Source organism: Cydia fagiglandana, chromosome 23, assembly GCF_963556715.1.
Source record: "Cydia fagiglandana chromosome 23, ilCydFagi1.1, whole genome shotgun sequence".
In the NCBI taxonomy this organism is placed as follows: domain Eukaryota; kingdom Metazoa; phylum Arthropoda; class Insecta; order Lepidoptera; family Tortricidae; genus Cydia; species Cydia fagiglandana.
The window spans coordinates 10,232,548-10,258,765 of NC_085954.1; the positions used below are offsets into that span (position 1 = coordinate 10,232,548).

Here is a 26,218-nt window from a genome sequence, read left to right on the forward strand (position 1 = left end):
GCTTGTGATTCTGAGTAGAAATATAAAAAACGCCAATTCTAACACAACTATTTTTGGTATAACTTTAAGAAGAGATGCCCATTAAAACTAATACTTACTGCCCGTTAGCTATTTTCGCTTTTTGACTGTTAAATAGAAACAAAAGTTTAAAAAACAGGAATCATGTATTTCATCACATAAAAACTTATAACTACTATCTTACAAAATAACTTACAATTTTTCCATGAGAAAAAGCTTTTTGAATTAACCTTAAGGAGTACACCAAAATCTCATGATTTTATTGAATTCGATGGATGACTCAAAGAAGAGAATAGGCTCCTGTATATAGAATTACGTAAGGTATCTTAGCTTTAATCCGGTACTGGGTTCTAAAAAGCATTCCAAAAATGGCAGATATATCATGGAGATAGGAGCAGTTCAGTACCCAAAATTTGTGATTTTGTACTACAGTAAACTATATTACTAACTTAGATATAGTCACAAACGTAATCGCATCAATCGTCCTCAATCACTTCCGGTTCTTCTTCGTCTTTCTTCTTGCCGCCCGATTTTCGCGCCGACATCACTTGCTTGTATTGCTCCAAAGATTCCGTCAACGGTTCTATAAATCTGTCGAATTCTATATCTTTCATAGCGTCCAGCACTATCTGACCAGTTAGGGCCTTCTTCTTCTTTTTTTCCACTATGTTTGTCGCCGCAGAAGTCACGTATAGAACGAAAACTGACGCAGCTTTTGCAAGCCCCGTCCGGGCCTCTTTCGAGATTGAAACTCCTTCGGGCAAAGCTTCCTTCACTATACGCGTGACTACGGTTAACGGAAGGTTCAAATCTTCTAGTTTTTCTGCCATTGTCTAGATTTGTTTGCTATTTTGATCAAAATATATAGCAAAATTAGCAACGTGCGTGCTTAACAAGCAATGCGATGGACCGCCAAAGCCAAAATAATGTCGCGGTTTTTTGACGTCTGTCACTGTCAACTTGCAGGGTGACCAGTGTTAATAATATCTAAAAGTGCCATCAAGGTGCCGTTTCGCAGTGCGATTTTTTGAAACACTAGGTTTATCATAATATCATACCTGAAAAACTTCCACAGGTTGTACTCTAGGATCTTCACAGGGGCCGTTCGTGCACTGCACTCATGCAAATTATTGAGATTTACATTCCTGAGATCGTGGCCAGAGCTTCGGTCAGCTTTGTTGGGATTTCTTCACAAGACACGACGGTGCCTCATATCTGCTGGATCTTATTAGCCCATAAATAGATGGTCAAGCAAATCTTGTCAGTAGAAAAAGGCGCAAAATTCAAATTTTCTATGAGACGATATCCCTTCGCGCCTAAATTTTTCAAATTTGACAAGATCTGTTTGACTAACTATATTAAGAACCTCTTTATTATGTCAGGCAGTGCCAGGCGGGCAGGCAGGCAAACCAAGAACAAGTCGCTCGTTTTTGCCCAGAACGTGTAAGTAGTGGAATTAGCTACCTTCTGAGGTGTTTCCCTTGCGCTATGACATGGGGTTCTTCAAGAAGCAGGTATTTAAGTTTCTCAAAGGTTAGCAACCCTAAGTGGCTCCTCTGATGTTGCCTATGTCCATGGGCGGCGATGACTGCTTCCCATCAGGCAGCTCGTCTGTTCGAATATTTACTCCTATTACCTGCATAAAAAAGTACTTTACTCTACTTTAGTTATTTGATTCAGTTCAAAAATCCAGGATTGCTGTAATGTATTTAGTACCTGGTCTACCGAAATAGTACATTTCGATGCTAGTGCGGAAGGTATGTCATTACTTCACGAGTACCGAGATATCTTGCCACGAGCCGCAGGCGAGTGGCAAGACTCGGGACGAGTGAAGAATGACATTTCCGCACGTGTATCGAACGACGTTTTTTAATACAGTTGCGAAAAAATAAGAAAAACATTGTTAATCGTACACTAAACAAAAGTGGTAACAGTGACAGCTCGGTTAGACGTCGTCTTTAAGTATATTATATCTATGGGCGTTTGGCAGCTATTCCGTTCCATTCAGTCAACTTATTAAGAACGGAATTTTCAATATTGAATATTAAAAAATAAACGTGTTATAATGATGAAGAGGTAAGTAATTAAATATGAAATATGTAATATTTTTCGTATTCTTACATTAACGGTAGGTTTTTATGCTGATTACGACGTCTAAAGGAAACTAATATTAACACTCATCAATAAGTAGTCGTGAATTGGAACAAGTATAAATTTAAAAAAAATGGAAAAGTAAAAAGCACTAGTTCGAGATAACCAACTTTCCGCACGCTAAACAGCTACGTAAAGTAGCACTTTTTGAGCAACTGTATTAAAAAAATATTTACTTATACATACTTACTTAATACGTTATAATGTAGGCACATACGAGTAAATGTGACATCACTTGCCTAGCACATTTTAAGAAATCATTATTAATTTGAGTTAAAACAAGGGGGTAAAACCGGCACCTCCAGCTAACGCCAAATTTATTTTGTGACTGTTGTGGGAAGCAGTGCAGAGCCCGCATCGGTTTGTTCAGTCACAAGAAAAGACGCGACTCTCGGAATACACAGCAGCTGTAACAAACATCTGAAGAAGATGTAAAGGCCAATGATGATGATGGAATGTACTTCGCTAGGTACCTACCTAATAATGTAAAATTTGATTTCAATAAATATCAATATCAATAATATCGACATCTATTATGTGTATAAGGATCTTTAGCAATATTAAATTGTAAAATTGTTATAAAATATATTGATACCTCAGGTCAGGTGACTTTAAAAAAATCAAAACTTAAGAGTAGGTAAGTATTCTGCAAGTACGCCGCGAGGGCTCTTTCACAAGTCATATCGATAAATTAATATTTTTTTAATTGAACCGGAAATGAGGTTAATTGAAAATATATTAAATTGGTACAATTTAAGTAAGGTAAGTTAAAAAGGTTAAATAGATTAAGCAAGTATTCACGTGGTTACCGTGTTAAAATCGATGATGATAACTTAGTCAAGGCCTTTAGTTAATGTCATCGGTGAATGACCCGAAGTGACAAACTAAGAAATAAATCAATTTTTTTTAAGCTGTACCTACAAACCTAATTTCAATCTTTAAAGTTGAGTATTAGATTAGAAATGGAACCAAAAAATCACAGAAAGAAAAAGCTGTTTACTTAAATCTGTCATTTACTTACATGGTTAAGTTAGATTTAAGCACAAGCATGGCTGGGTTCGTATTGCGCAAACTCCAATATGCACGTTTCGTTTTACTTGTGTCAGTGCGGTATCAAGCGCAGCGCGGTAGGGACGTTTTCTACGCTTCTTTCTATTGATTTCCTGAACACCGCGTTATTGTGATGTTTTTTAAACAAAAACATGATTAATAGTGCATAGTCGTTACACTAATTTGGTCTAGATTCAGTCGTGTTTCAGTTGTTTCTTATTTTAATGAGTTGTGCGTGATTTTGAGCGATTCTTGGATTATTTTTCGGACATCAATTGAGGTGAGTGTTTTTATCGATAAGTTATTGAATTTAAAATTAATTTTTCACAAAACTACTTAGTGCAATAGTGATGTATGCGTTAAATGTAAAAGAAGTAGGTATGAACAATATTTTAGTCAAAACATCGTTATTTTTAAAACAAATATTATAATGTTTTTAATGTTAAATGATATTCATTAATACATAGTAGCTAAGTATTTTTCATTAAAGAAAAGCGATGCATATTCAATGAATTCATTGATTTTCCCAATTTTCCATGCTTCACTGAAACTACGTAAGATTTCGATTCATACGTATTGTTTGTTACGTTTCGTTAATATTCTGGACTTTATTACGTTTGCAATAGAGGTCAATATTTGAAAGGGAAATAAATAAATAACGTGTGGAATACTTACCTACATTGTGTTATGCAAACCGATAACATGAATACCTACCAGCATGCGTTAACCGATAGCAAAATAGCTTCCGATATATACATATCATTACGTTCATTGGGTATCTATACCTTCATTATTAAACACTATGTAATAATAGAAAACTATGATAATTAATTTGGTGCTTTAAATAAACAAGCCGGGGACACAGAAGGAGTGTACAGGTTTTCAAATAGTTGGCAACGCGCATGTAACACCCCTAGAGTTCCAGACGTTCATTGGCTATGACTACCATCAAGGCGGCATGCTTGTTAGCCACTGACGTACACGTATTAAAATTTAAATGTTTACAACCTCTGATAACCTTATCAAGTTATCAAACTGTTTTAAGGTGAGAGAAGCCCCATGGGTGTCGGTGTCGGCATGCGACTTGTGGTAGTTGTGGTAAGTATAAAAGCCGATTTCCACCGGCTTGCCTGTTTTTGGACGTTTGAGCAGAGTTGTAAATGAAATAATTATGTAAGCCAAATTAGCCCCGGTTGCCTATGGATATGTTTGACGCGCCGCCACTGGAGGTAGATCTACCTCGCCTTAAGTTTCGCGAATAAATAAATACATAGATATTAACTCAGCTAAGCTATATCTTGTAACTAATCAATCAAACGCGACTATAGTCAGGACAACTAACAGTGACAACCAAAAAATTTAATACAGTTTCGGCGCGGCGAAAAGGTTCGCGAGTTTGTTTAGCCGAAACCGAACCTTCAGCGGAAAGTTGATTTTTATGCCGAGCCGAGTATCCTTTTTGTTTTGGATTTGGTTGTTTATAATATTCTGTGGCACAGTGGCGGCGCGTCAAACATATCCATAGATTCCATAGGCAAGCCGGGGCTAATTTGGCTTACATATTTCCTTTACAACTTTACTCAAACGTCCAAAAACAGGCAAGCCGGTGGGAATCGGCTCTTATGGACGCGCCGCCACTGGTGGCTGATTATAATAGTTAAAAACTTCTAGTTCAGCGGTAGAACTGGACTGGAGTCATAATTTGAAATGGTCTAATATGGGATGTAGGTATTTACGTATATTGTAGGTACGTATACAGTGTGGAAAGATAAGTCGGGCCCTGGAAGGAAACTACCTTAAATCCTTAAGCTGGCTCATTTTACTTAAAGGAGACATTCCTTTATTTTTAAAAAGAAACAAAACTGCATTCAAAGGTTTTCTAAAACTCGCTTGCCTCGCCCGGGACTCGATCCGACTAAAAATTACAAAAAATGAAATCTCGCAATTTTATGCTACTAGTCGATACAGTTAATGTTAATGATAACATTTCTCCAAGAAACATTATGTCTTACACTCGTCTGTCGTTACATTATGTCTTAGCTGTCGTACAAAATATCCATAAAATCTAATATTTAGTTTAGTACCTACTCAAGATTTTTTTAGACAAGCCAAATTGAAGAAAAAATCTTTTAATGCAGTTTTGTTTCTTTTTAAAAATAAAGGAATGTCTCCTTTAAGTAAAATGAGCCAGCTTAAGGATTTAAGGTAGTTTCCCTCCAGGGCCCGACTTATCTTTCCACACTGTATATTGTATGTATGGGCACCCACCGGTACCGTCATCGTCATGGTGCAAGAACACGTGCCAAGAACAGTTAGCAGGTTAACTCATTAAATCAGTTAAATGCGTACACCTGCCGTAATTAAGTTAAGAAATGTTTACATTTCAATCGAATTAACCGGCAATGCGTGTCTCAAAATAGTAGGGACCAATCAGATGAGCCGGGTGTCTTTGCTTGATTATGATTGGTTGCTGCTAAGGGGTCATCCATTAATTACATCACACGTTTAGGGGGAGGGAGGGGGTCAAGAAAATGTGACATATTGTGACATGGGGGAGGGGGGAGACACAAACTTTGTGACGTCACTTTAACTTCATTTACCGAAAATTTATTTAAATTATTTTATTCGCTGTCCATTTAAATAACACGTTTTTAAAACGATAGTCGTTTTTATTCGTTTAATTTTCTTTCCTAAGCAGTTTTGGGTTATAAAATTACTAATATTTATATCGTCAAAAATATTTTGATAAAATATTAATAATACGTAGGTACTTACTTAATTCGATTTGGCGATTTCGTAGAAAAAATGTGACGTCACACTAGGGGGGATGGGTTTGCCAAATGTGACCAAGTGTGACAAGGTGGGGGGGAGGGGTCAAAAAACCTAGAAATTCGTGTGACGTAATTAATGGATGACCCCTAATCCGAGATTATGTTCATTTAGTTCAACGCTTAGCTTAGCTTAGATTAGCTTTTATGAAACTAATAGATATAGAGGTGCATACTAATATTTATAGAAAATACCTAAAATGGATCTCAGTTTTTCTCTTTCCGAAAGGTGATTATTATTTTTCGTTTATTTTAAAGGTCCTCGCTGCCAGCTATACGGGCGGCCTACAACTCTTATTACTTTGTTTTATATTTTTGTATATTTGATTGCCTAATATAAGTAAAGTAAATTTTATTTGTAGAACACAGGTTCCCCTCTTTCGTATCCCTAATCCCAAACTGTGTCTTTGATTTGAAAGATTCAAATTAGAATGGAACGGGATACCATTTAATCAATTGATTAATATTTTTTCGCATTGCGGTACCACGAAATGGAATGAATCCTGGCGGCCGGCGGCGCGGCGCCGCGGCGGGACGACCTAGGCGTCCTAGATCCACGGAAAACCTAGCTTTAGGAACTAAGTTCGTTTCGCTAGGCTCTCTATTGAGTTATAAAAATACTGCTGCAAGATTATATTTGATTAATTTAGACACCACGTGTCATTACGTTTCTTTAAATGTACGTAGCTGTGAAGGTCCTCTGTTTCGACATTTTAATTCACATATTCATATTTCATATAATTAGAGGGAGGTATAAGTTATTATAGTTGTGTAATTAAAACCCCAGATTGTCCAAACTGATCCCAGCAGATTACAGTTGAAAAGACATTACGAGTCCAAATGCGTTAACATTTGTATCTGACAACCTCCAAAATCCGCACCACGCAATTTTAGACCACAATCTACTAGCTATAAGGAATATAATCGCCTGAAACAACGTGCACTTGTGTCCTTCTTGAGTCTGGGCACATATTGGTGTCACCCGGCGTCGAACCTGAATTACTGGTCCGCGGCCTTGACCTTCGGTTAGATCATCACCTGCTTTCGGGGATTTAGGTAAAAATAAGAGCTACAGAAACGAATATCGACCATACATTTGATTTTTTAAATACCTATATTGGAGATTCACTACCTAGATAGAAGATAAAAAGACTGGTACTTAGAGGTAATTACAAAAGTTAAATAATTTAGGGCCCGATTCGGATTTTGAAATAGACGTCTATTAGACATCTTTTAGACATCACCAAGATACGATAACGATATGTTTAAACATCTCTCATCTTAAGATCTAACCTGTCAAATTTGACATTTGCGCGATTCTGGAGATACTCTTGAACGATTTCCACAGGATATGACTGGATATGAGATCCAATTCACATCTAATAGATATCTTACTCTATATAACGTAAAAGTGACATTGGGCGCCCGAATTGCGCTGCAAAAGAGAACTAGTTGATATCTAAACTATAACGTATCTAGAATGGATCTAGTACGTGTCGTCTCTAGTGAATATCTTGAAGTTCGAATACGGCAGTAAGTAATTATTAGGTACTTGTAGGAGTTGTAGGTAGGCACTACTAATACAGAACAGTTTAATTTTCAAAATAACACTAATTCAAAATTACTATGGGTTATCATGATCAACCTCCCATGTACAGTCAACTGTAAAAATATGGGTGCAGACAAATTACTCAAAAATATGTCCCATAGTTCTTAATTCACTGACATATTTTTGAGATGATTTGTACACCCATATTTTTACAGTTGACTGTAAATTTTCGTCGCCATTTTTATTGACGATTGTTTTCTATTGTCTAACTAGCTAGACAATACGAGATTATCTCTCAATTGATATTTGTCTCAGCATCTCCATGAAATTGAGTTGATAAACTCTCAATAATCTAAATAAATTATCGCATTATAGTTCGTTTTTTTCAGCATTAGAAATAAGGTAAACAATCTTGATGTGTCTTCTAATTGAAAAACACATTTTAAAAATAAGTTACGGCAAATATGAAAACCAAATAATAAAATGAAACTTTAAAAAACCGCTGTACATTTTCCATTTAGTTTCGTAACAGAAACATTTTAAGGCAACCTTTCCCGTCACCCTCACATTTCACGAAGGCTTCGAAGGTAAGCCGAGGCAAATTACACACAATCGTTAACTGGATGTCAAGGAGACTGTCAACTGCCTATAATTACATACACTTGTCGTACTCAGAGAACAGGTAGGTACGTAAAGCTCAGACATTACTTGAATTTTCAATTATTTCAGTTTAACACATGGTTAAATGTAGGGCGCGGTTGAAATTCTTAAATTGTCCTATTAATACTATTAATTTCCATTTAGACCAAAAGATGGTAAACCCTCGTCAGTTATAGGTATTTTACTATTTCTAGGTAGGAAATAAAAATGTTAATACACGTCTACTCTGTCAGCATTTAAATACCTACCTATATGACGGCAGAGGTGTGAAAAATACTTTATAAAAAGTATTTAAATACAAAATACAAATACTTCCTTGATAATACTATTTCAAATGCAAAATACAAAATAGTTTTTGAATTTGTATTTAAATACAAAATACGAAATAGGTATTTTCAAAATACTTTTTAAAAATACAAATACTTTGCGATAAAAGGTACTCTGAGTAGTGAATACCTAGTCTGAATTAAAAAGTATTACTCGGAATTTCAAAGTTGAAAAGACTCTCTTTATTCTTTGAAATCAATCCTCTATCTAAAGTGCAAATTTCTAGTTGTTTGCTCATATTAACCGGTAGGATGTAGGTATGGATGATGGTTTTTAGCGGCCAACTTTTAAAGCATTAATTTGTAATGTTTTACAGCTAGTATAATGCCTCTCGTTAGTGTGATGAAAACGTCTCGTTTGTGTTTCACCAGGGCAGAAATCTCCTCTCGTGCCTTGAAACCCTCGCAACACACAAGATTCCACTTTTTTAACCACTCGCTACGCTTCTGGTCATGTGCGACGTTACTAAACAGATGCAACAGTTCCATGTTAAAAGAATGAGTTGCCAGGATTGTAACATCAAAAGATTGTAACTCCTACCTACATTACCTACCTACTATAAAGTATTTTGTATTTTGAAAATAGAAAATAGGTCCCAAAAACTATTTCAAATAAAATACAAAATAGTTTTCTTCAAAAGGTATTTAAATACAAAATAGGTATTTTGCATTTTGTATTTGCATTTTAAATACAAGTATTTCAAATAAGTCACATCTCTGTATGACGGTCGGTGTTAAGAGCTTAAGAGATTTTTGATAACGTTAGGATCAATTGAATTATTCTATCTAATCTATCCATATGGTGAATTCTGTTACTTTCGCGTAGAGATTAGATTACTATCCACAACCGATAAATGTGAAGATTACCGATGTAAAATGCATACGTATATAAGTTACGTGCATAATCTCAGCATACAATAATAGTCTCTTTGAATAAGCGAGGCGTTGGGGCCCCTTTAGCGTTTCCCTTCCAATCTTTACATCTTCTTTCATTTGCATGCCAAAAGATATCCTTCTCATGCGACAGCCCGGTACGATCGAACGATTTAATGAAGGTCGGTACGATCTGCAAAATAGCGAAGTATCGTGGTATAATAATATACTCTCTTCCCGTCTTTTCGTGGTCACGTGACTGACACAAGCCTACGTTATCATGCGACAGCGCTATATGATAATATGCGATAGCGCTATATATAGCGGCCATGTTGTTGTGACGTAGGCTTGTGTCACTCTGGGAAGAGAAGATCATGTTTTTATTAGTAAGAAATTAGACTATGCGAAGTATCGTGTCGTTATTTGTGCTATAAATTAGTTATCTGCTGGAATTATTTACATGCCATTTTAATCCAAGTTATTCAATAAGTAGTACCACTTTTCTGGATTTGTTTTTTTTTTCTCTCAAAATCATGAGCTCTTTCGATCCTAAGAGAGCTCATGACTCTGAGTGGAAAGACCATAAAAAATCTAGGTGCGTGTGAGCTACTCAGCTCAGCTCCGAGTCCGACGCACTACTGGAGTTAACTCGATTTTAAAATAGGTTACAGAACAATTATAAAATGGATTTTTAAGGAGTAAACTTCAAAAATGTTTAAAGAGCAATTTTAAATAAAATAACCCAAATTAGACTCGTCGTAATGATGTCTATTAGTTATGGTGACCATATGTGAGTCGCTTAACTTCAAACTCGGGTAAATCCATCTGTCAGATTATGCGATTTTGGTATTAGGAAAAGGTAATATGGTAGATATTTGCTTAAAGGATCGAATGGATTTACCCGAGTTTGAAGTTAAGCGACACATGTGTCGTAATGGTGTCGTAAGTAGGTATCCTTTGGTTAATTGTCAATCTTACCAACAAAGAACATTATTTACCTCTTACCCAGTTATATGGCAATTTTATACAGGCCTACATATAGTGCAAACGCCTCTTGCGATATTACAGTCTGCCAAACCCTCGTCTGATGTCACCCTCGCACAAACCACACAAAAGGTGTAATGGTTAATAGAAATCTGACTCAAGCTAAATATAACTAGAACGTTTAGTTTATTGTTATTTAACGACTTCACTTTATTATTGTTTTGATGTTTATTTGGCTGATCCAATTTCTATATAAAAAAGACGTAAGCTAATATATTGTCTTGTCTTCTTTGTGTAGGTACAGTCCGCATCAAATATAGAGTGACAACCAAAGTAGTCAAATCTATATCAACATATAGGTACTTATTTATATAGTGACAAGGGTGTGTTAATACGTACGATATATTTATCAATTAGGTAAGTACAAGGTATCTCAAAAACTATTAGAATGCAGTAGGTACTTATCTACATACTGTGCTTCTAGGTCCTACATTTGAGTGTACATACATGACTTATAAGTATGTGCTTACGTCTTGCAGTTACTCGTACGTCTAGCCAAAACTGGATTTATTCCAAACCGATGCCGTTTCGGTCGAAACTCTTTTGGTCGCGTTGTTCTGATCCAAGTAAGTATACATATTTTGACTGAGGATGTGTGTTGGATTAGCAAATGGGAAAGGAACGCACAAGGCACACATGTTTCAATCGTTACAAATAAAGAATGCATTGATCGACGAATGGCGTAGTGTGAAAATTGAAGCGAATGAGCCCAGCTCAGATTTACTTAGCTTGGAAGAGATAGATCGCTTTACCCCACCCTACCCCCGCTGTTAATTTAAATTAGGTACCTACCTATCTGTAAAATTTCTGTGTTATTTTTATTTTACTTACCTATATGATATAGCAGTAACATTTAACACTTACCTACATACCTACCTACAACCTACTACTTGAAATTTTTAAGCATAGATAAGTATTTCAAATTCAATTTGGCGACGTCATATTTTTTTTAAGCCAAAACTAGTACATCTTGTTCGGTCGAATAAACTTGACATATGTATATTTATAATTAAGTAGTCATCAGATTTCTAGATCTTTTAGAAGAAAAATAAAATAATTAATTAAAAAATTAAAAACACGACTGCTGCATTTTAAAGCGAACTGAAAAGCTAAAAATAATGTTCATATGTTAGTTACATAACTTTATGAATCTAAATTGGAATGTAAATATGCACTCACGGTCATTCACAGTAAATACTAATAGCTCAATAGTGGGACCGGATTTTTGCACTAAAAGTTTTGATAATTCTAAAGTTGAAAAAGTGATACTTATCTGATATAGGACATATTTTTAAGCATATATGCTATATATGATGTAAAGTTAGAACGAGCGTTAGATATAAATTAGGTATTTATATATTTTTAGTAATGATTTTTTAATATTGAATTAAAGTGCAATGTTTAAGTTCCATTGTTTATAATATGTATGACGCTTTATAATGTAAAATTATTAGAATTTTTTTTAACGTGCTTCTTTGTCAAACTACAATTAGCTTATTATTTTGTCGATATTGAGTTTAAAAAAAGTTTAATAAATCCACAACAACATATCTAAATTTATAAGTTAATAGGCAAGCTAAAAAGCTAGAAGAATAAGATATATGCTTTAGAATTAATATACGTTTTTTGTCCTATAAGATCTAATATTGAATTAGAGTCTGTAAAAATAAGTCTATTACTATAAAATAATATACGCAGCCATATTATGGAAAGTAAGAAATTTCTGTGTGTAGCTTGCATTGTAATAGTAAAATCTAGTTAAAAAGGCGCGAAATTCATACATACGCCGCGCTGGTCCGTCAGTCGCCGGCGCGGCGCTCAAGAGCCTACCTATACCTCGCCCCTCGCCCCACCTCCCGCTCAGTAACACTGTCTGTCTTTTCTTATCATTCATTTGTTTGTTTACCGTGCACATATATAAATTAGATGCGGACATTACGTGAAATTAAAATATCTTATTAAGTAAAAATACCTACAGCTGGTCAATCAGATCTTGTCAGTAGAAAGAGGCGGCAAATTTGAAAAATGTAGGTGCGAAGGGATATCGTTCCATAGAAAATTTGAATTTCGCGCCTTTTTTTAGTGACAAGATTTGCTTGACCAGCTATATTTCATTATCTTGACTAATATTGTAATAAAAATGTACAAGATATTCACAACTATTTTTTACTATACATAGTTTGTCAAAGGACTGTCTCATTTCAAACATAGACAGGGAGAATCATCATACTATCTTTGACTTACACTAGTACTAGCACCCAAAAGAAAAGGATGAATATAGTTTTTTGTTTTTATTTACTGACAAATTGGTTTGACCAACTATACCTATTTCTGGTTCCTATTGTCATGTCCTGTCCTATTCAACGTCAATATCATAATATGTATATTATAAACCAACTGATCAATATTACACGGTATACATCCTGAATATACAATAAGGTAAGTGGCCTCACTTACCTTATTGTATATTCCGTGTGGGCCGTATATGCCTATATACAGCCCACCTTAAATTAAAATGGTTTTTTTTTAATAAACAGGATATGAAGTATGAAAAACTCACTCAAATAGGTTTCTCATTTATTTAAGTTTCTTCATTATACCAAAATAGTTATAAAAATATTACGATACTCTTGGAAAATATACCTTTTATAAAAGTCCTATTATGGGCCTTATTGAACACTACCAGTGTATTACTTAATCCCGCAAAAAATAATCATTTTGACAGTAGGTAATAACAGATTTTATTGTTTTTAACTTAAGACTTATACATATACAAATAACAATATTTGATACTTCATAACAGGAGGATTTATTTATAATAAGTGAAAATAATTATTTTGGGTCTTAATAACTAAAGATATAAAAATTGTCTAGTTTACGCGAAAATAGTAGGTAACTAAACATAAATCTTTATTAGTTACAGTAGTCTCATCTTTTAACATCTGGGGGCACGGCAGTGCCCCCGCCAAGACGAGAAAAGCGCAAGGGCACTATCTACCTTTTCTCGAAGCGCTTCGTCGTTTTTTGGAACCCTCATAACTTGGGGTTGGATTATACCAGATAAACAAAGTTCTCGGACTTATTAAGCATATCAATTGCATAGCTCTTATACTTTAGATTTTATTCATATCTAAAAACTTCGATTTCGTCACTGACTCACTCACTTGATGATCATCAATACCGGGTACTTCCTGAAGTCCTCTAAGAAGCTGAAATTTGGTATGTAAGATAGTTTTAGTACACAAACAACAAATAAATTAAAAAAAAAATTATCCCTAAGGGGATGAAGATGGGGTTTAATTTTGTATGGGAAATCAATAATCGCTGAACCGATTTAGTTGAAATTTGGTATGTAGATAGGTATTGTCATGGGGAAGGATATAGAATAGATTTCAACCTCAAAGTTTACCCTTACGGGGTGAAGGCAGATTTCAACCCCAAAGTTTACCCTTACGGGGTGAAGGGTTATATGGGGAATCAGTAAGAAGTACATTGTGTAACAGATGCCCCCAAATACTTATTTCAGGATTTTTAATAGTAAATCACCCCCAACCCTTTAAATTAGGGGATGGTAGATTGTCATAAACAACTTACAAAAATAAGTGAAATCCCATCAAAAACATTTTGATGTACAATGTTGCCCAAACGAAACCATAAGGCTCGCACTGTCAATAAGTTATCAGATCTCTTGCCAAGCTTCTAACTCTACAAGCCCTCTAACTTTACTAGCTCTACACCAAAAGTGTGTGGCTTGGCCGTTTCGTTTCTACAAGAACTATTGTATGTAAGTATAATACAAAAACCGCCCAAATGCGAGTCGCATTCGCGTTCCAAGGGTTCTGTATATTACACAATTTTTAACAATATATTTTTTTAAGAGAAAAGTGAGTAGTCTTTAAAAAACCCGTAGGTATCGGAAAACTAGGTACTTAAGTCCGACTCACGCTTGACTGCACATTTCTAATAGGTTTTCCTGTCATCTATAGGAAGAGAGCTAATATGTGTATTTTTTTCATAATTTTAGACCCAGTAGTTTCGGAGATAAGGGGGGAGGGGGGAATGGTCATTTTTTGCGTATTTTCTTAAATAACTTCTAAACTATTTATTTTAAAATTATGAAAAAATATATCTGAGATTCTTACAATGAGCCCCTTCGTTTGATATATAGTTGGTCAAGCAGATCTTGACAGTAGAAAAAGGCGGCAAATTTGAAAAATGTAGGCGCGAAGGGTTATCGTCTCATAGAAAATTTGAATTTCGCGCTTTTTTCTACTGACAAGATTTGCTTGACCGTCTATATATATATATATATATTTTTTTAATTTATTGAACAATAAGCTAAATAAAGTACATTATTATTACAAGACCCATCGTGGGCAAAACCTTGAGGAGGTTTGTATGCCGATGGGGAGTTCGAGAAAATAACATGACAATATACATAATATCTATCTTATACTAATTAAAATTCTAACAAAATTCTCTTATATGTATTAATTCATATTCTAATTCTCTTATATTAATTATAACAAGATATAGTTTTTTTTTCTTCTATTTATCATTCATCTCAAAAGTGACCCCTTTATTTGAATTTCTATTATTTACTTTACGTGTATGTCCTTGGGCTAGAGACTTACATGTGTATACCAAATTTCAACTTATTGTTGCAGTAGTTGCGGAGCAAATAGGCTGTGACAGACGGACAGCCAGACACACGAGTGATCCTATAAGGGTTCAGTATTTTTCCTTTTGAGGTACGGAACCCTAAAAATAATGAATTTAATAAATTTTTCACCTTATGCCCATGTGGCGGTAGCGAAACAGCCAAGCCACATATTTTGACTAAGGTGTAGAGTTAGTGAAGTTAGGGCTTGTAGAGTTTGAAGCTTGGCTCGACAAGAGATCTGACAACTTTTTGACAGTGCGAGTCTTATGGTTTCGTCTTAGCAACAAAATTTACATGAAAATGTGTTTGGTGGGATATTTTTTTACAGTAAAAATATTTATTCGTAACAGTAAGTATTATCTTTTAACATAATTTTTACAGTACATCTGGTGCTACATTACGACCGGTGCTATAATAAGCACGTTAAAACACTCCCTTTTACCGTGTTTTAAAATTCGTCACTCGTTGCAAAATATCTATTTTTCGCAATTCTATCGTAAAAGAAAAGAAAACTAACGAAGAGGTTTTACGCATACGAGGGCCGCACTGAAAGTTTTGCGTAACTTTTGAATAAAATCATTTATAACCATAATAATACATTTATTGCTTCTCAAAATGTTTCCCTTTACATTCTATGCACATATTCACTCGCTCAGACCATTTTTGGAAGCATGAGGCCCAATCACTTGACTGCATGTTTTCGACGTGGTGATGAAACGTAGTAACTGCCTTATCCGGGGTCTTAAATGTCAAACCCCAAATTAAATCCTTAATTTTGGCAAATAGATAGAAGTCACAGGGTGCAATGTCGTAAAATCGTGTAAATTTTCGTAATTAAAAAATGTTTTTGCCTTTATTGCGGTATCGGTGGACGCATTATTATGACGCAGGAGGATGCGGCTTCTCGGTCGTCTCTCGCGGTCTTTTTCAATGACTGCGGGCACACAAATGGTAGTGTACTACTCAGTATTTAACGTTCTTTTATTATTTAAAAGTACGGTACAAAAAAGTCGCGTTTAAAAAAAACAGACGATCAAAATGTTTGGCAACGCTTTTGGCTTGTTGAACTTCTATGGGCCTCCTGTCACCTTCGAAAGACCCATTGACTGGACTAATGCCTTTTTTCCGCATCGTAGCAGTAAATCCAGATTTCATCTCCTCTAACGATGTTATTCATATTCATATTCATATTCATTTTATTTGTATTAATCATACATTGTCAGTGTTATCTTATAATTAGGTACATAGGTATGCGAGATGGAAGTCAAACATAAATATATTAATACAAAAAGAAATATTTTTTTAGTTATATACAGCATTTGAACTTTCTTGCTTGTACTTACGCAGCATTTCTCGGCACCAGTCAAAAAGTACCTGTTTTTGGACTGAAGTTAATTCGTGAGGAATCCAAAGACAACAAGGCTTCCCGACTTTTAAATATTCTTGTAAAATCTTTTGTATTTGTCTCATACCTATCCCTAATTGTCCTCAAATTTCGTCATAGGTGATTCGTGGGTTTTCTTCAATGAGTCGTCTCACAGTAGCCACGTTTCCTTGAATGATCGCCGTGGACGGTCGACCTTCACGAAAATCATTATCTAGAATAATACTGTCTCTACTAAATTCACCATACCAACGCCTCACGATGCTCAGATGTGGTGCTTCAATCCCAAAAGCATTTTGAAAGCAAGCACTACACTCTTGCGGAGTAAGCGAACTTTTAAAATCATAACAAAATCATAGCTCTAAAAATATTTTCGCGTTAAAGCCACGTTCAACGCACTGACTTACTTTGACAAGCCATTAAAAACAAAAGACGATCGATTTGTCGCCAACATTTGTCACATTCCATAATCAAAAGCCTGTATTTTTTTTAAATATACAATTCATAATTTAAATGTTTACCAGTGGCCAGTAGTGCAAAACATTCAGTGTGGCCTATGTAGTAGGAGAGAGGAGGAGTTTGTTAAGAACTATAGACAATAGAAGAGGAAGGATGCTTGGGCACCTGATACGACACGACGAATTTATCAAAAATATCATAGAAGGGAAAGTTGAAGCAAACAGGAAGAGGGGAAGACCAAGGAGAGCGTACATGGATCAAATAAAGGAAAAGATCAAAGTCGTGTCGTATCGGGCTGTCAAAGAGAAGGCGGAGGACCGCCAAACATGGAATTTGCTCCACCGACAAGAGTCATACTCTTAAATATATGATGATGATCGTAAATACCTACCTATGTATTAACAAAAAAAAGTCACTTGTAATTAGTTACTGCCTTTAAAAAGTATAAGTGCCTCAATGTTATTAGACTTTTTGATTCTTTAAAACGTCTTTAGGTCAATAAAGCAAGTGAAAAATTATTAGAGTTAGACCAAGAAAAGTCTGCAGCAATTTTGACAGCCCACGCAGTGGAAGTGTTATTTATAAGTCATAATTTCATAGAAGTTTCTTCAAATCGACCTTATTAATAAGAGATTAAAAATATTGAAAATTATCTTAAAATATTTTAATCTAATATTTCATCTCATACGTTCAATAAGGCCCGGGACTAGACCTTTTTACCTGCACTGACAGTGGGCCTTCTTAGCAACAAGTACAAATTCAGAATAATTGGGAATAATAGGGAGCAACTGCTATTTTTGAATGCTGGGCCTTGTTACCCGCCGGGCCTCATATGCCTGCACCTCATCTACCTTATTTATTTGTTTTACAAGGGGAAAAGTTGTTGATTAACCGCTCGTGCTAATATTGATACCCAAACAAGCGAAACATTTTTTTTTATTAAATAGGAGGCAAACGAGCAGACGGATCATCTGGTGGTTAGCGATTACCGCCGCCCATGGACACCGCAACACCAGAAGGGTTGCAAGCGCGTTGCCGACCTTTAAGATGGGGGTCTTTGAAGGTTTGAAGGTCGTATCGGACAGTTCATTCCACAGTTTGGCTGTTCGAGGCATTCATAAATTCAAACATTCTAAAATTGAACCACGAGCGTAGTTAGTGGTTCGTAAAGTTGAACCTTGAGCGTAGTGAAGGTTTCAAGGGACGAAGGTTAAATAAAATTTTCACCACATCAGCTCGTAAAGGCCCTCTTGATTGTTCGTAACGGATAAGAAAAGTGGCATTTAATTTGATGCAAATTTTGAGTTGTTACCGTAGGTAAATTGGATCAGTTGGTTGGTAATATTGACTTTAAAATGATAAATATTGAATAACGTCAGTTTGAAATTGATTTTATGATAAAGTAAATATTATCGGAGATGATCGCTCTTAAAAAATATATGTCGCTAGTCATTTATAACCTATAAGCGCCAAATTACGCAAAATTATATTGAAATGACACCTGTGTATTGAATTTGAAGAATACTTTAACAAGGGTAGTTATCTGTATGACAATGCACCTAAAATAATTTTCAAATGTATCTATTATTTCTGTACTTAACACGATAACGAATTCTACGTAAACGAAACCGCGGGCAATCCCTAGTACATATAGAAATAAATAAGGGAAGGTAAGTTTCCATTAGTGTACTGTGTAAAATAACTATTTACCATTGATAATAATTTTATAAACGCTTTGCGTATTTTTAAGGGCACCGCGCTAACCGCTAGCCCGCGACCGTCGATCGCTGCCTCCTGCCACGGCGCACAGCGCGGCGCGCGCAAACGCCGCGCGTTTGAAATGTAACTTAATGTAAGCTCGGAATGCATACTTAGGTATCATAGACTGGTCATATTTTTCATAAAAACGATTTCGACTGGCAAAGCATATTACTTTTTGGCAACCGGGTTTTTTAACCTAATTAGACCCCGCTGAATCCGAATTTGCCGGTTGCTTGATCGAATTCTTGACCGGAAGTGAGATATTTGACATTAAAGGTCCCTTTTTTTCGTTTTTCGTAAATAACTCTTAAACGGTGGCGCATAGCAAAAAATATTCTATTACATAAGTAATCTGCATAAAATTGCCTATAAGAAACGTTCAGTACAATTTTTCGCTAGGATCAATATTCAAAGAGATTTCAACGCGGGAAATTTAATTATAATCACTTCTAAGGTCCCGTTTTTTAGGTTTTCGTAAATAACTCATAAACGGTGGCCAATATCAAAAAATGTTGTTAGACTTTAATAATCTACACAAAATTTTGAATAAAAAAGATTCAGTACACTTTTCGCATGGATCAATATTTAAAAAGATAATAAAGAGGGAAAGTTCATTATAATAAATTCTAAGGTTCCTTGTTTTTATTTTTTCGTTAATAATTTGAAAAGTATGACTCATAGCAAAAAAAATCTTATACATAAATAATAAACGTAAAATTCCTACAAGAAACATTTAGAACACTTTTCGCTAGGATCAATATTTAAAAAGACAAAGCAGCGGGTAAGTTAATTATAATCAATTTTAAAGTCCCTTTTTAGTTTTTTGTAAATAACTCGTAAACGGTGTCCCATAGCAAAATAGGTTTTTAAGAACAAATTATCTACATAAAATTTCCTCCAAAAACATCTAGAATACTTTTCTCTAGGATCAATATTTCAAGCGATATTAAAGGAAGAAAGTTAATTACAATCAGTTCACAGGTCACTTTTTTTTAGAGTTTCGTAAATAACTCGTAAACAGTGGCCCGTTGCAAAACAATATTCTACATAAATATTAAACATAAAATTGTCCATAAAAAAGGTTCTGTACACTTTTTCGCTACGATCAATATTTAAAGAGGTATTAAAGGGGGTAAGTTAATTATAATCAATTTTCAGGTCCCTATTTTTAGGTTTTCGTAAATGACTCGTAAAATAAGGCTCATAGCAAAATAAGTTCTTAATGTTCTTGTAAATAAATAATCGATATAAAATTTTCTACGAAAAACATAAGGAACACTTTTCTCTTTTTAGGGTTCCGTACCTCAAAATGAAAATAAACCGGCCAAGCGCGAGTCGGACTCGCGTTGCTAGGGTTTCGTACATTACCCAATTTTTAACAATGTATTTTGTATATGTGAAACGCGAGTGATTGCCTTTAAAAAACCTGTTGGGATCGGCTCAAAAACTAAGTAATGCCCGACTCGCGCTTGACTGCATAATTCTAATAGGTTTTGCTGTCATCTATAGAGGTTCTATTCTGTATATTTTTTCAACATTTTAGACCCAATAGTTTCGGAGATAAAGCCCCTCCCCCCAAAATAAAACATTAAAATACAAAAAATGACCATCCCCCCCCTTTACCCTTTCTCCGAAACTACTGGGTCTACATTTTTAAAATAAAATAAAATAGTTCTTTACCTATATAGACGAAAACCTAAAAATAGGGACCTGGAAATTGAATATAATTAAATTACCCCCTTTAATACCTATTTAAATATTGATAGTAGCGAAAAAGTGTACAGAACCTTTTTTGTGGACAATTTTATGTTTAGTATTTATGTAGAATATTGTTTTGCAACGGACCACCGTTTACGAGTTATTTACGAAAAACTAAAAAAAAGTGACCTGTGAACTGATTGTAATTAACTTTCTTCCTTTAATATCGCTTGAAATATTGATCCTAGAGAAAAGTGTTCTAGATATTTTTTGGAGAAAATTTTATGTAGATAATTTGTTCTTAAAAACCTATTTTGCTATGGGACACCGTTTACGAGTTATTTACAAAAAACTAAAAAGGGGCTTTAAAATTGATTATAATTAACTTACCCGGTGCTTTGTCTTTTTACATATTGATCCTAGCGAAAAGTGTTCTAAATGTTTCTTGTAGGAAATTTTACGTTTATTATTTATGTATAAGATTTTTTTTGCTATGAGTCATACTTTTCAAATTGTTAACGAAAAAATAAAAACAAGGAACCTTAGAATTTATTATAATTAACTTTCCCTCTTTATTATCTTTTTAAATATTGATCCCTGCGAAAAGTGTACTGAATATTTTTAATTTAAAATTTTGTGTAGATTATTAACGTCTAACAACATTTTTTGATATTGGCCACCGTTTATGAGTTATTTACGAAAACCTAAAAAAAGGGACCTTAGAAGTGATTATAATTAAATTTCCCGCGTTGAAATCTCTTTGGATATTGATCCTAGCGAAAAATTGTACTGAATCTTTCTTGTAGGCAATTTTATGTACATTACTTATGTAATAGAACATTTTTTGCTATGCGCCACCGTTTAAGAGTTATTTACGAAAAACGAAAAAAAGGGACCTTCAATGTCAAATATCTCACTTCCGGTCAAGATTTCGATCGAGCAACCGGCAAATTCGGATTCAGCGGGGTCTAATTAGGTTAAAAACCCGGTTGCCAAAAAGTAATATGATTTGCCAGTCGCATCAAGAAGGAGAGCGATTTTGAATTTTTTTGTCTAGTCTATCAGTATTTAGTGTCGCCGTGATTTTATATTTCTAATCTTTTGTGTGAGAAGTAAGATCTTTATTATGACCGTGTAATATTAACTCTACAAACTTTAATTCAATATTGGCTATACTGCTTAACGAGAAATCAATATCTAGACAAGCACATTGTCTACATTTCTAACTTTTTACATGTATACTAAGTTGATAGATAATATCGTAATTTTGCAATATCAGCTACTCTAATGCTGTATTTTCATAATAATTCCTGTTTTTACGTTCACCAGAAAGCAGCTGTTCCAGATTTCTAAAAACCGAATAGTGTGAATAAATTAAAGTGTTATTGAATATGTTAAAGTTTTTTGTAACTTTAATTTTATATTTACATAGTTATTTAGCAAAAATTAAAAATGTAAATATGGCCGAACGCTCCACCTAAAAATTTCTAACTTTTTACATGAATGTTATTTAACATGCTTACAATAACATATCAAAAAAGAAAAAACTTTAATGTTATCAAAACCCATTTTTGTTCCACCGCTGGTCTATAAGGGTTATGCTCATTTATGACCGTGAATGTAGGTAGTTACGTGTACATTTAATTTCAATTACAATCGGGGGACCTTGGTGTGCCTAAGTGCATCTCATTCAAAAGGTCCCCCGACTGCAATAGAAATTAAATGTACACGTACCTACATTCACGGTCATAAATGAGCATAACCCTTAGTATTTACTGTGAATGACCGTGAGTGTATATTTACATTCCAATTTAGATTCATAAAGTTATGTAACTAACATATGAACATTATTTTTAGCTTTTCAGTTCGCTTTAAAATGCAGCAGCAGTCGTGTTTTTAATTTTTTAATTAATTATTTTATTTTAAACATTTTAGTGAAAAAAACTAAGTACATATAAAACTATGATTTAAGGTAGGTATATAGATTTCCCCCGGCCATTTAGTTTATCCACGAAGTTTTTTTTATGTGGATATTAGCTTCTGGAACTGGGACCTTTTAATTAAGCTCACCGTTCCGGAATACGTCCGGGCTTCTTTTCTGTGGACAATATGTGGATGTGTTCACAATTTAGGATATTCGACATTTTTAAATATAACTTCTTAGAAAGAAGTAGAAATTTTTAATTATAATGGCCATGAGGGTTTGAAGGTCCACAATAAAGACAATTTTGGACCGCGTGCAGCGCGCCACGTACGTTGGGCTACGTTCGACTCTTTTAGTATGAGAAAGTCGAAGGCACCTGGCTTTGGACCGCGTGCAGCGCGCCACGTACGTCAGGCTATCTACGCCCGACACTCTTAGTATGTTCGGCACCCGGTTTTGCAACGCATACGGAGCGCCACGTAGGTCGGGCTACGCCCGACGATTTAAGTATGAGGGCGCCAAAGGCACCCGGCTTTGGAACGCGTACAGCGTGTCTTATATGTCGGGCTACGCCCAACTCTTTTAGGATGAGGGCGCCGAGGGCGCCCGGTTTTGAAACGCGTACAGCGCGCCACGTACGTCGGGCTACGCCCGACACTCTTAGTATGAGGGCGCCGAAGGCGCCCGGTTTTGGAACGCGTCCGGCGCGCCACGTAGGTCAGGGTACATCCGACGCTTTAAGTATGAGGGCGCCGAAGGCGCCCGGTTATGGAACACATACAGCGCGCCACGTACGTCGGACTACCTACGCCCGACATAGTATGAGGGTGCCGGAGGCGACCGGGATTGGTAAGCGTACAGCGCGCAACGGACGTCGGGCTACGCCCAACGTTTTGAGTATGAGGGCGCCGAAGGCACTCGGCTTTGGTAAGCGTACAATATTATACTAAAGGTAGGTACGCCTCTTTTGGACACTTCGGGCTTTGCGGCCCTACGCGAAGTTTACCTTTGGTGCGCCTTTAATTTGGTGTTCAGACATAGAATGACAATACACTTCTATTGTTACAGTCGACCTATACAAGTATAGAAAAACATAATATGTATAATCATTGTCACTTAAATACTTCTTACTATTATTGAAAATTAGTTTAGTACTAAAGTTAAGAAGAAATGATTGAGGTTGGTATGTACGTGTTAAACTACTACGCACGTGTTAAATCAAAATCTGTTTTTTTACAGTCGGGTTGAATTAGTAGTCAAGTACAATTTTATTCACAAGAAATATAAGAATGCAATAAGCCATAAATTATTCAAACCCTATCGCTTAAATCGAAGTTCACAGGTTTAGATTTCAATAGGGCGATTTAGAACATGTTTGTGTTTAGTTCCTTTTACCTTATAAAAATATATACAAATCATATGGATGATTTGTATATATTTTTATGATCAGCAGTCAATACCCTTTCATTTGATAGCTCACTAAATTAGATAGAAGGATTTATTTTTCTTAGCACATTTTGTAAATCCTTATTTAACCAAAATAATACTTAAACGCGTATGTTGCATATATATTTTAAATCGTCTTTCAAGGCTCTTCATTTTGAGACCCCACTCGATAGGACTACAAGATTTTTTTTTCTAAACGTGACGCAATTTTGTGTATTACGTCCGCCATATTGGTTTTATAATAACGTCACATAGCCTATGTTAGTCGGGATGACGTAAGGATTCTAATGATGTATCATACATCTAAATCGGTTAAGGCTTTCAGAAGTTATGGTGGAATAAAGAAACTCACATACATATATACATACAAACATGAACGCTGAAAACAATACACTCTTTTTGTTTGGGCAGTCGTGTAAAAATATAAGCGACTGTGAATGACAATTCGGGACAAAACAATTTAGTCATTTTGATACTACTTCCCTTCATACATACTCGTATTTAGATACCGACCGGTCGACCAAACATTCTTATCCCATAGGAGCGCCATACTTTGGTAGCACTTGGCAGAAAAACGTAGTGTGTTCTGAATCCATTAGCTTTTTAAGAACCATCGATAGTTTGCGATGTCGTTTTGATAGTTTTGCCTTCCCCTTTAATCTTGTAAACGGCGGCAGTAGTTCTTCTTAGAATTCAATTTGGCACAAAGTGAGCTAATTATGAGGTCACAGACCTCGTTTTTGCAATGACGCCATTTTTGTAGCCCCTGATGTCAGCATTACGTCACTCGTTCTTACGTGCAGCGTTTGTGGTAAAAAAATGGAGTCGTGTCTATGGATTTGTATGGTGCTTTATTAGGCAAAAAGACGAGAAGAGCATTGCGTTGAGTGTTTAGATACGTGCTTGTTTTGTGATGTCATTAAAAAGGCTTAAAAAAATTATCAGCAAAATAGTGGGGGCCCCTTGGTACGTTAGAAACAAGGACCTCCATAGAGACTTACATATTCAAAGTTCAAACGGTGGCACAGCATTTTAAAGTTTTGTCAGCGTTATTTCGAAAAAGCGTCCATTCATCAAGCGTGGTGTACGCTTGATGAATGCTGAGATTCCTCCCAGGAAGCGTCTACGTAGGCCGAGGCATGTCCTATTAGATCCGGACGACAAAATAACGCTGGCTCAAATCAGACTAATGCTTTAAAAATCAATAAAAGAAAATCATCTTCATATTACGCCACACGCCCTCATTGGGAAAATAAATGGAGAGCCGTCAATTCAATGTCACACCGGGCCCTCTGCCCTAGGGAACTTTTAATTGTATAAAAGCACCACAACACTATGAATTTAGTTTATATAGCGTCGCTAATTAGCTAAAAATATTGTAAACTTCTCTTTCCTATACTCTATAATCTTTTACTTCTATCTATCTTTTCCCCTCTATATTCTTCTGACCCCTGTTATAATAAAAGCTGTAACTGGCCCCAGGAGAGCCCAAATAGTGTAAGCCACGACATAAAAAAAAGCATCTAAAGTCTACCAAAAGAATTGAAAACCAGTAGTCAAATATACTACTAATTTCCCAATTTCTATCGCTCGTATTTCAAAAATAACAAAGTGCCGTATTCCACAGATTTTCAAGTGACGAATCGAGCGCTAGAAATTCAAAAATCGGCCCCCAGACCTGAAACCGCAAGATCTCTATCATGTTTTTAATTAAAGCAAACCCAATCTCTGACGTCATCAGTCGATGCCGAATTTATTTCAGGGTCTATAAACACACTGTAATTATCGCGCTTACACTGACTACACTACATCCACTGAAACAACTAACCTTTTAGTTCGTGACATAAGAGCCTTGTTTTTGTGGGAATCCTTGACCGAGACGTGTGTTGGTGTGTTCTTATTATGAGGGAAAGACGAGAAATATAATTTTGTATGTAATATAGTTTTATATGTAAATGCGTAAAAATTAATTTTAAATTTAACTAACGTGTTTTCAATCACTAGTGCGATGTTTCGGGAAGTTATTGCCTAAATGAAAGAGTTTCATATATCAAATATGTAGTATTTTTATTATCTTTATTTAATTTTATGTGAAAAAGATACTTGTACCTATAAAATATATTCGCCAAACTGAATACGACTGTTGACGAATAGTTACAATGTTTTCGCGTGGTTTTCGCCAAACTAACATTATTTAATTTTATTTTCAGTCGATCCGTGTTGTACCTAATCTAGGGACGTACCGTAACATCGGGGTACTTTAGCTCATGGGGGTTACTTTGTCCCAAAACGAAAAAAAGATTGATCTTCGCGTCACGCTGCACGTCAGGACCTATCGATGTATTTCGCGCTGTTCATCGATAGATGACCGTATGGGGCGGTGG

The 26,218-nt window shown here is 35.4% G+C and overlaps 2 protein-coding genes across 6 annotated transcripts in view; one reads left to right on the forward strand and one right to left on the reverse strand.

The window, feature by feature from the left end:
• Nucleotides 1–145: 145 nt before the first annotated feature.
• LOC134675717 (DNA polymerase epsilon subunit 3) lies at nucleotides 146–947 on the reverse strand. Its single transcript, XM_063534025.1, has one exon. It carries the CDS (start codon nucleotides 846–848, stop codon nucleotides 495–497), a length of 354 nt encoding a protein of 117 aa, XP_063390095.1. The 5' UTR covers nucleotides 849–947; the 3' UTR covers nucleotides 146–494.
• A 2,325-nt stretch (nucleotides 948–3,272) lies between these two features.
• The window catches only part of LOC134675855 (uncharacterized), a 90,660-nt gene continuing 67,714 nt past the window's right edge, over nucleotides 3,273–26,218 (forward strand). For all 5 annotated transcript variants that reach the window (XR_010099816.1, XR_010099815.1, XR_010099814.1 and 2 more), the window contains exon 1: nucleotides 3,273–3,499. The gene's annotated coding sequence lies outside the window, so the exon portion shown is untranslated. The remainder of the gene's footprint in view (nucleotides 3,500–26,218) is intronic.

What these genes read in the sequence shown, in the direction of transcription:
- LOC134675717 (XM_063534025.1), bottom strand. Translation starts at nt 848, where the DNA reads ATGGCAGAAAAACTAGAAGATTTGAACCTTCCGTTAACCGTAGTCACG.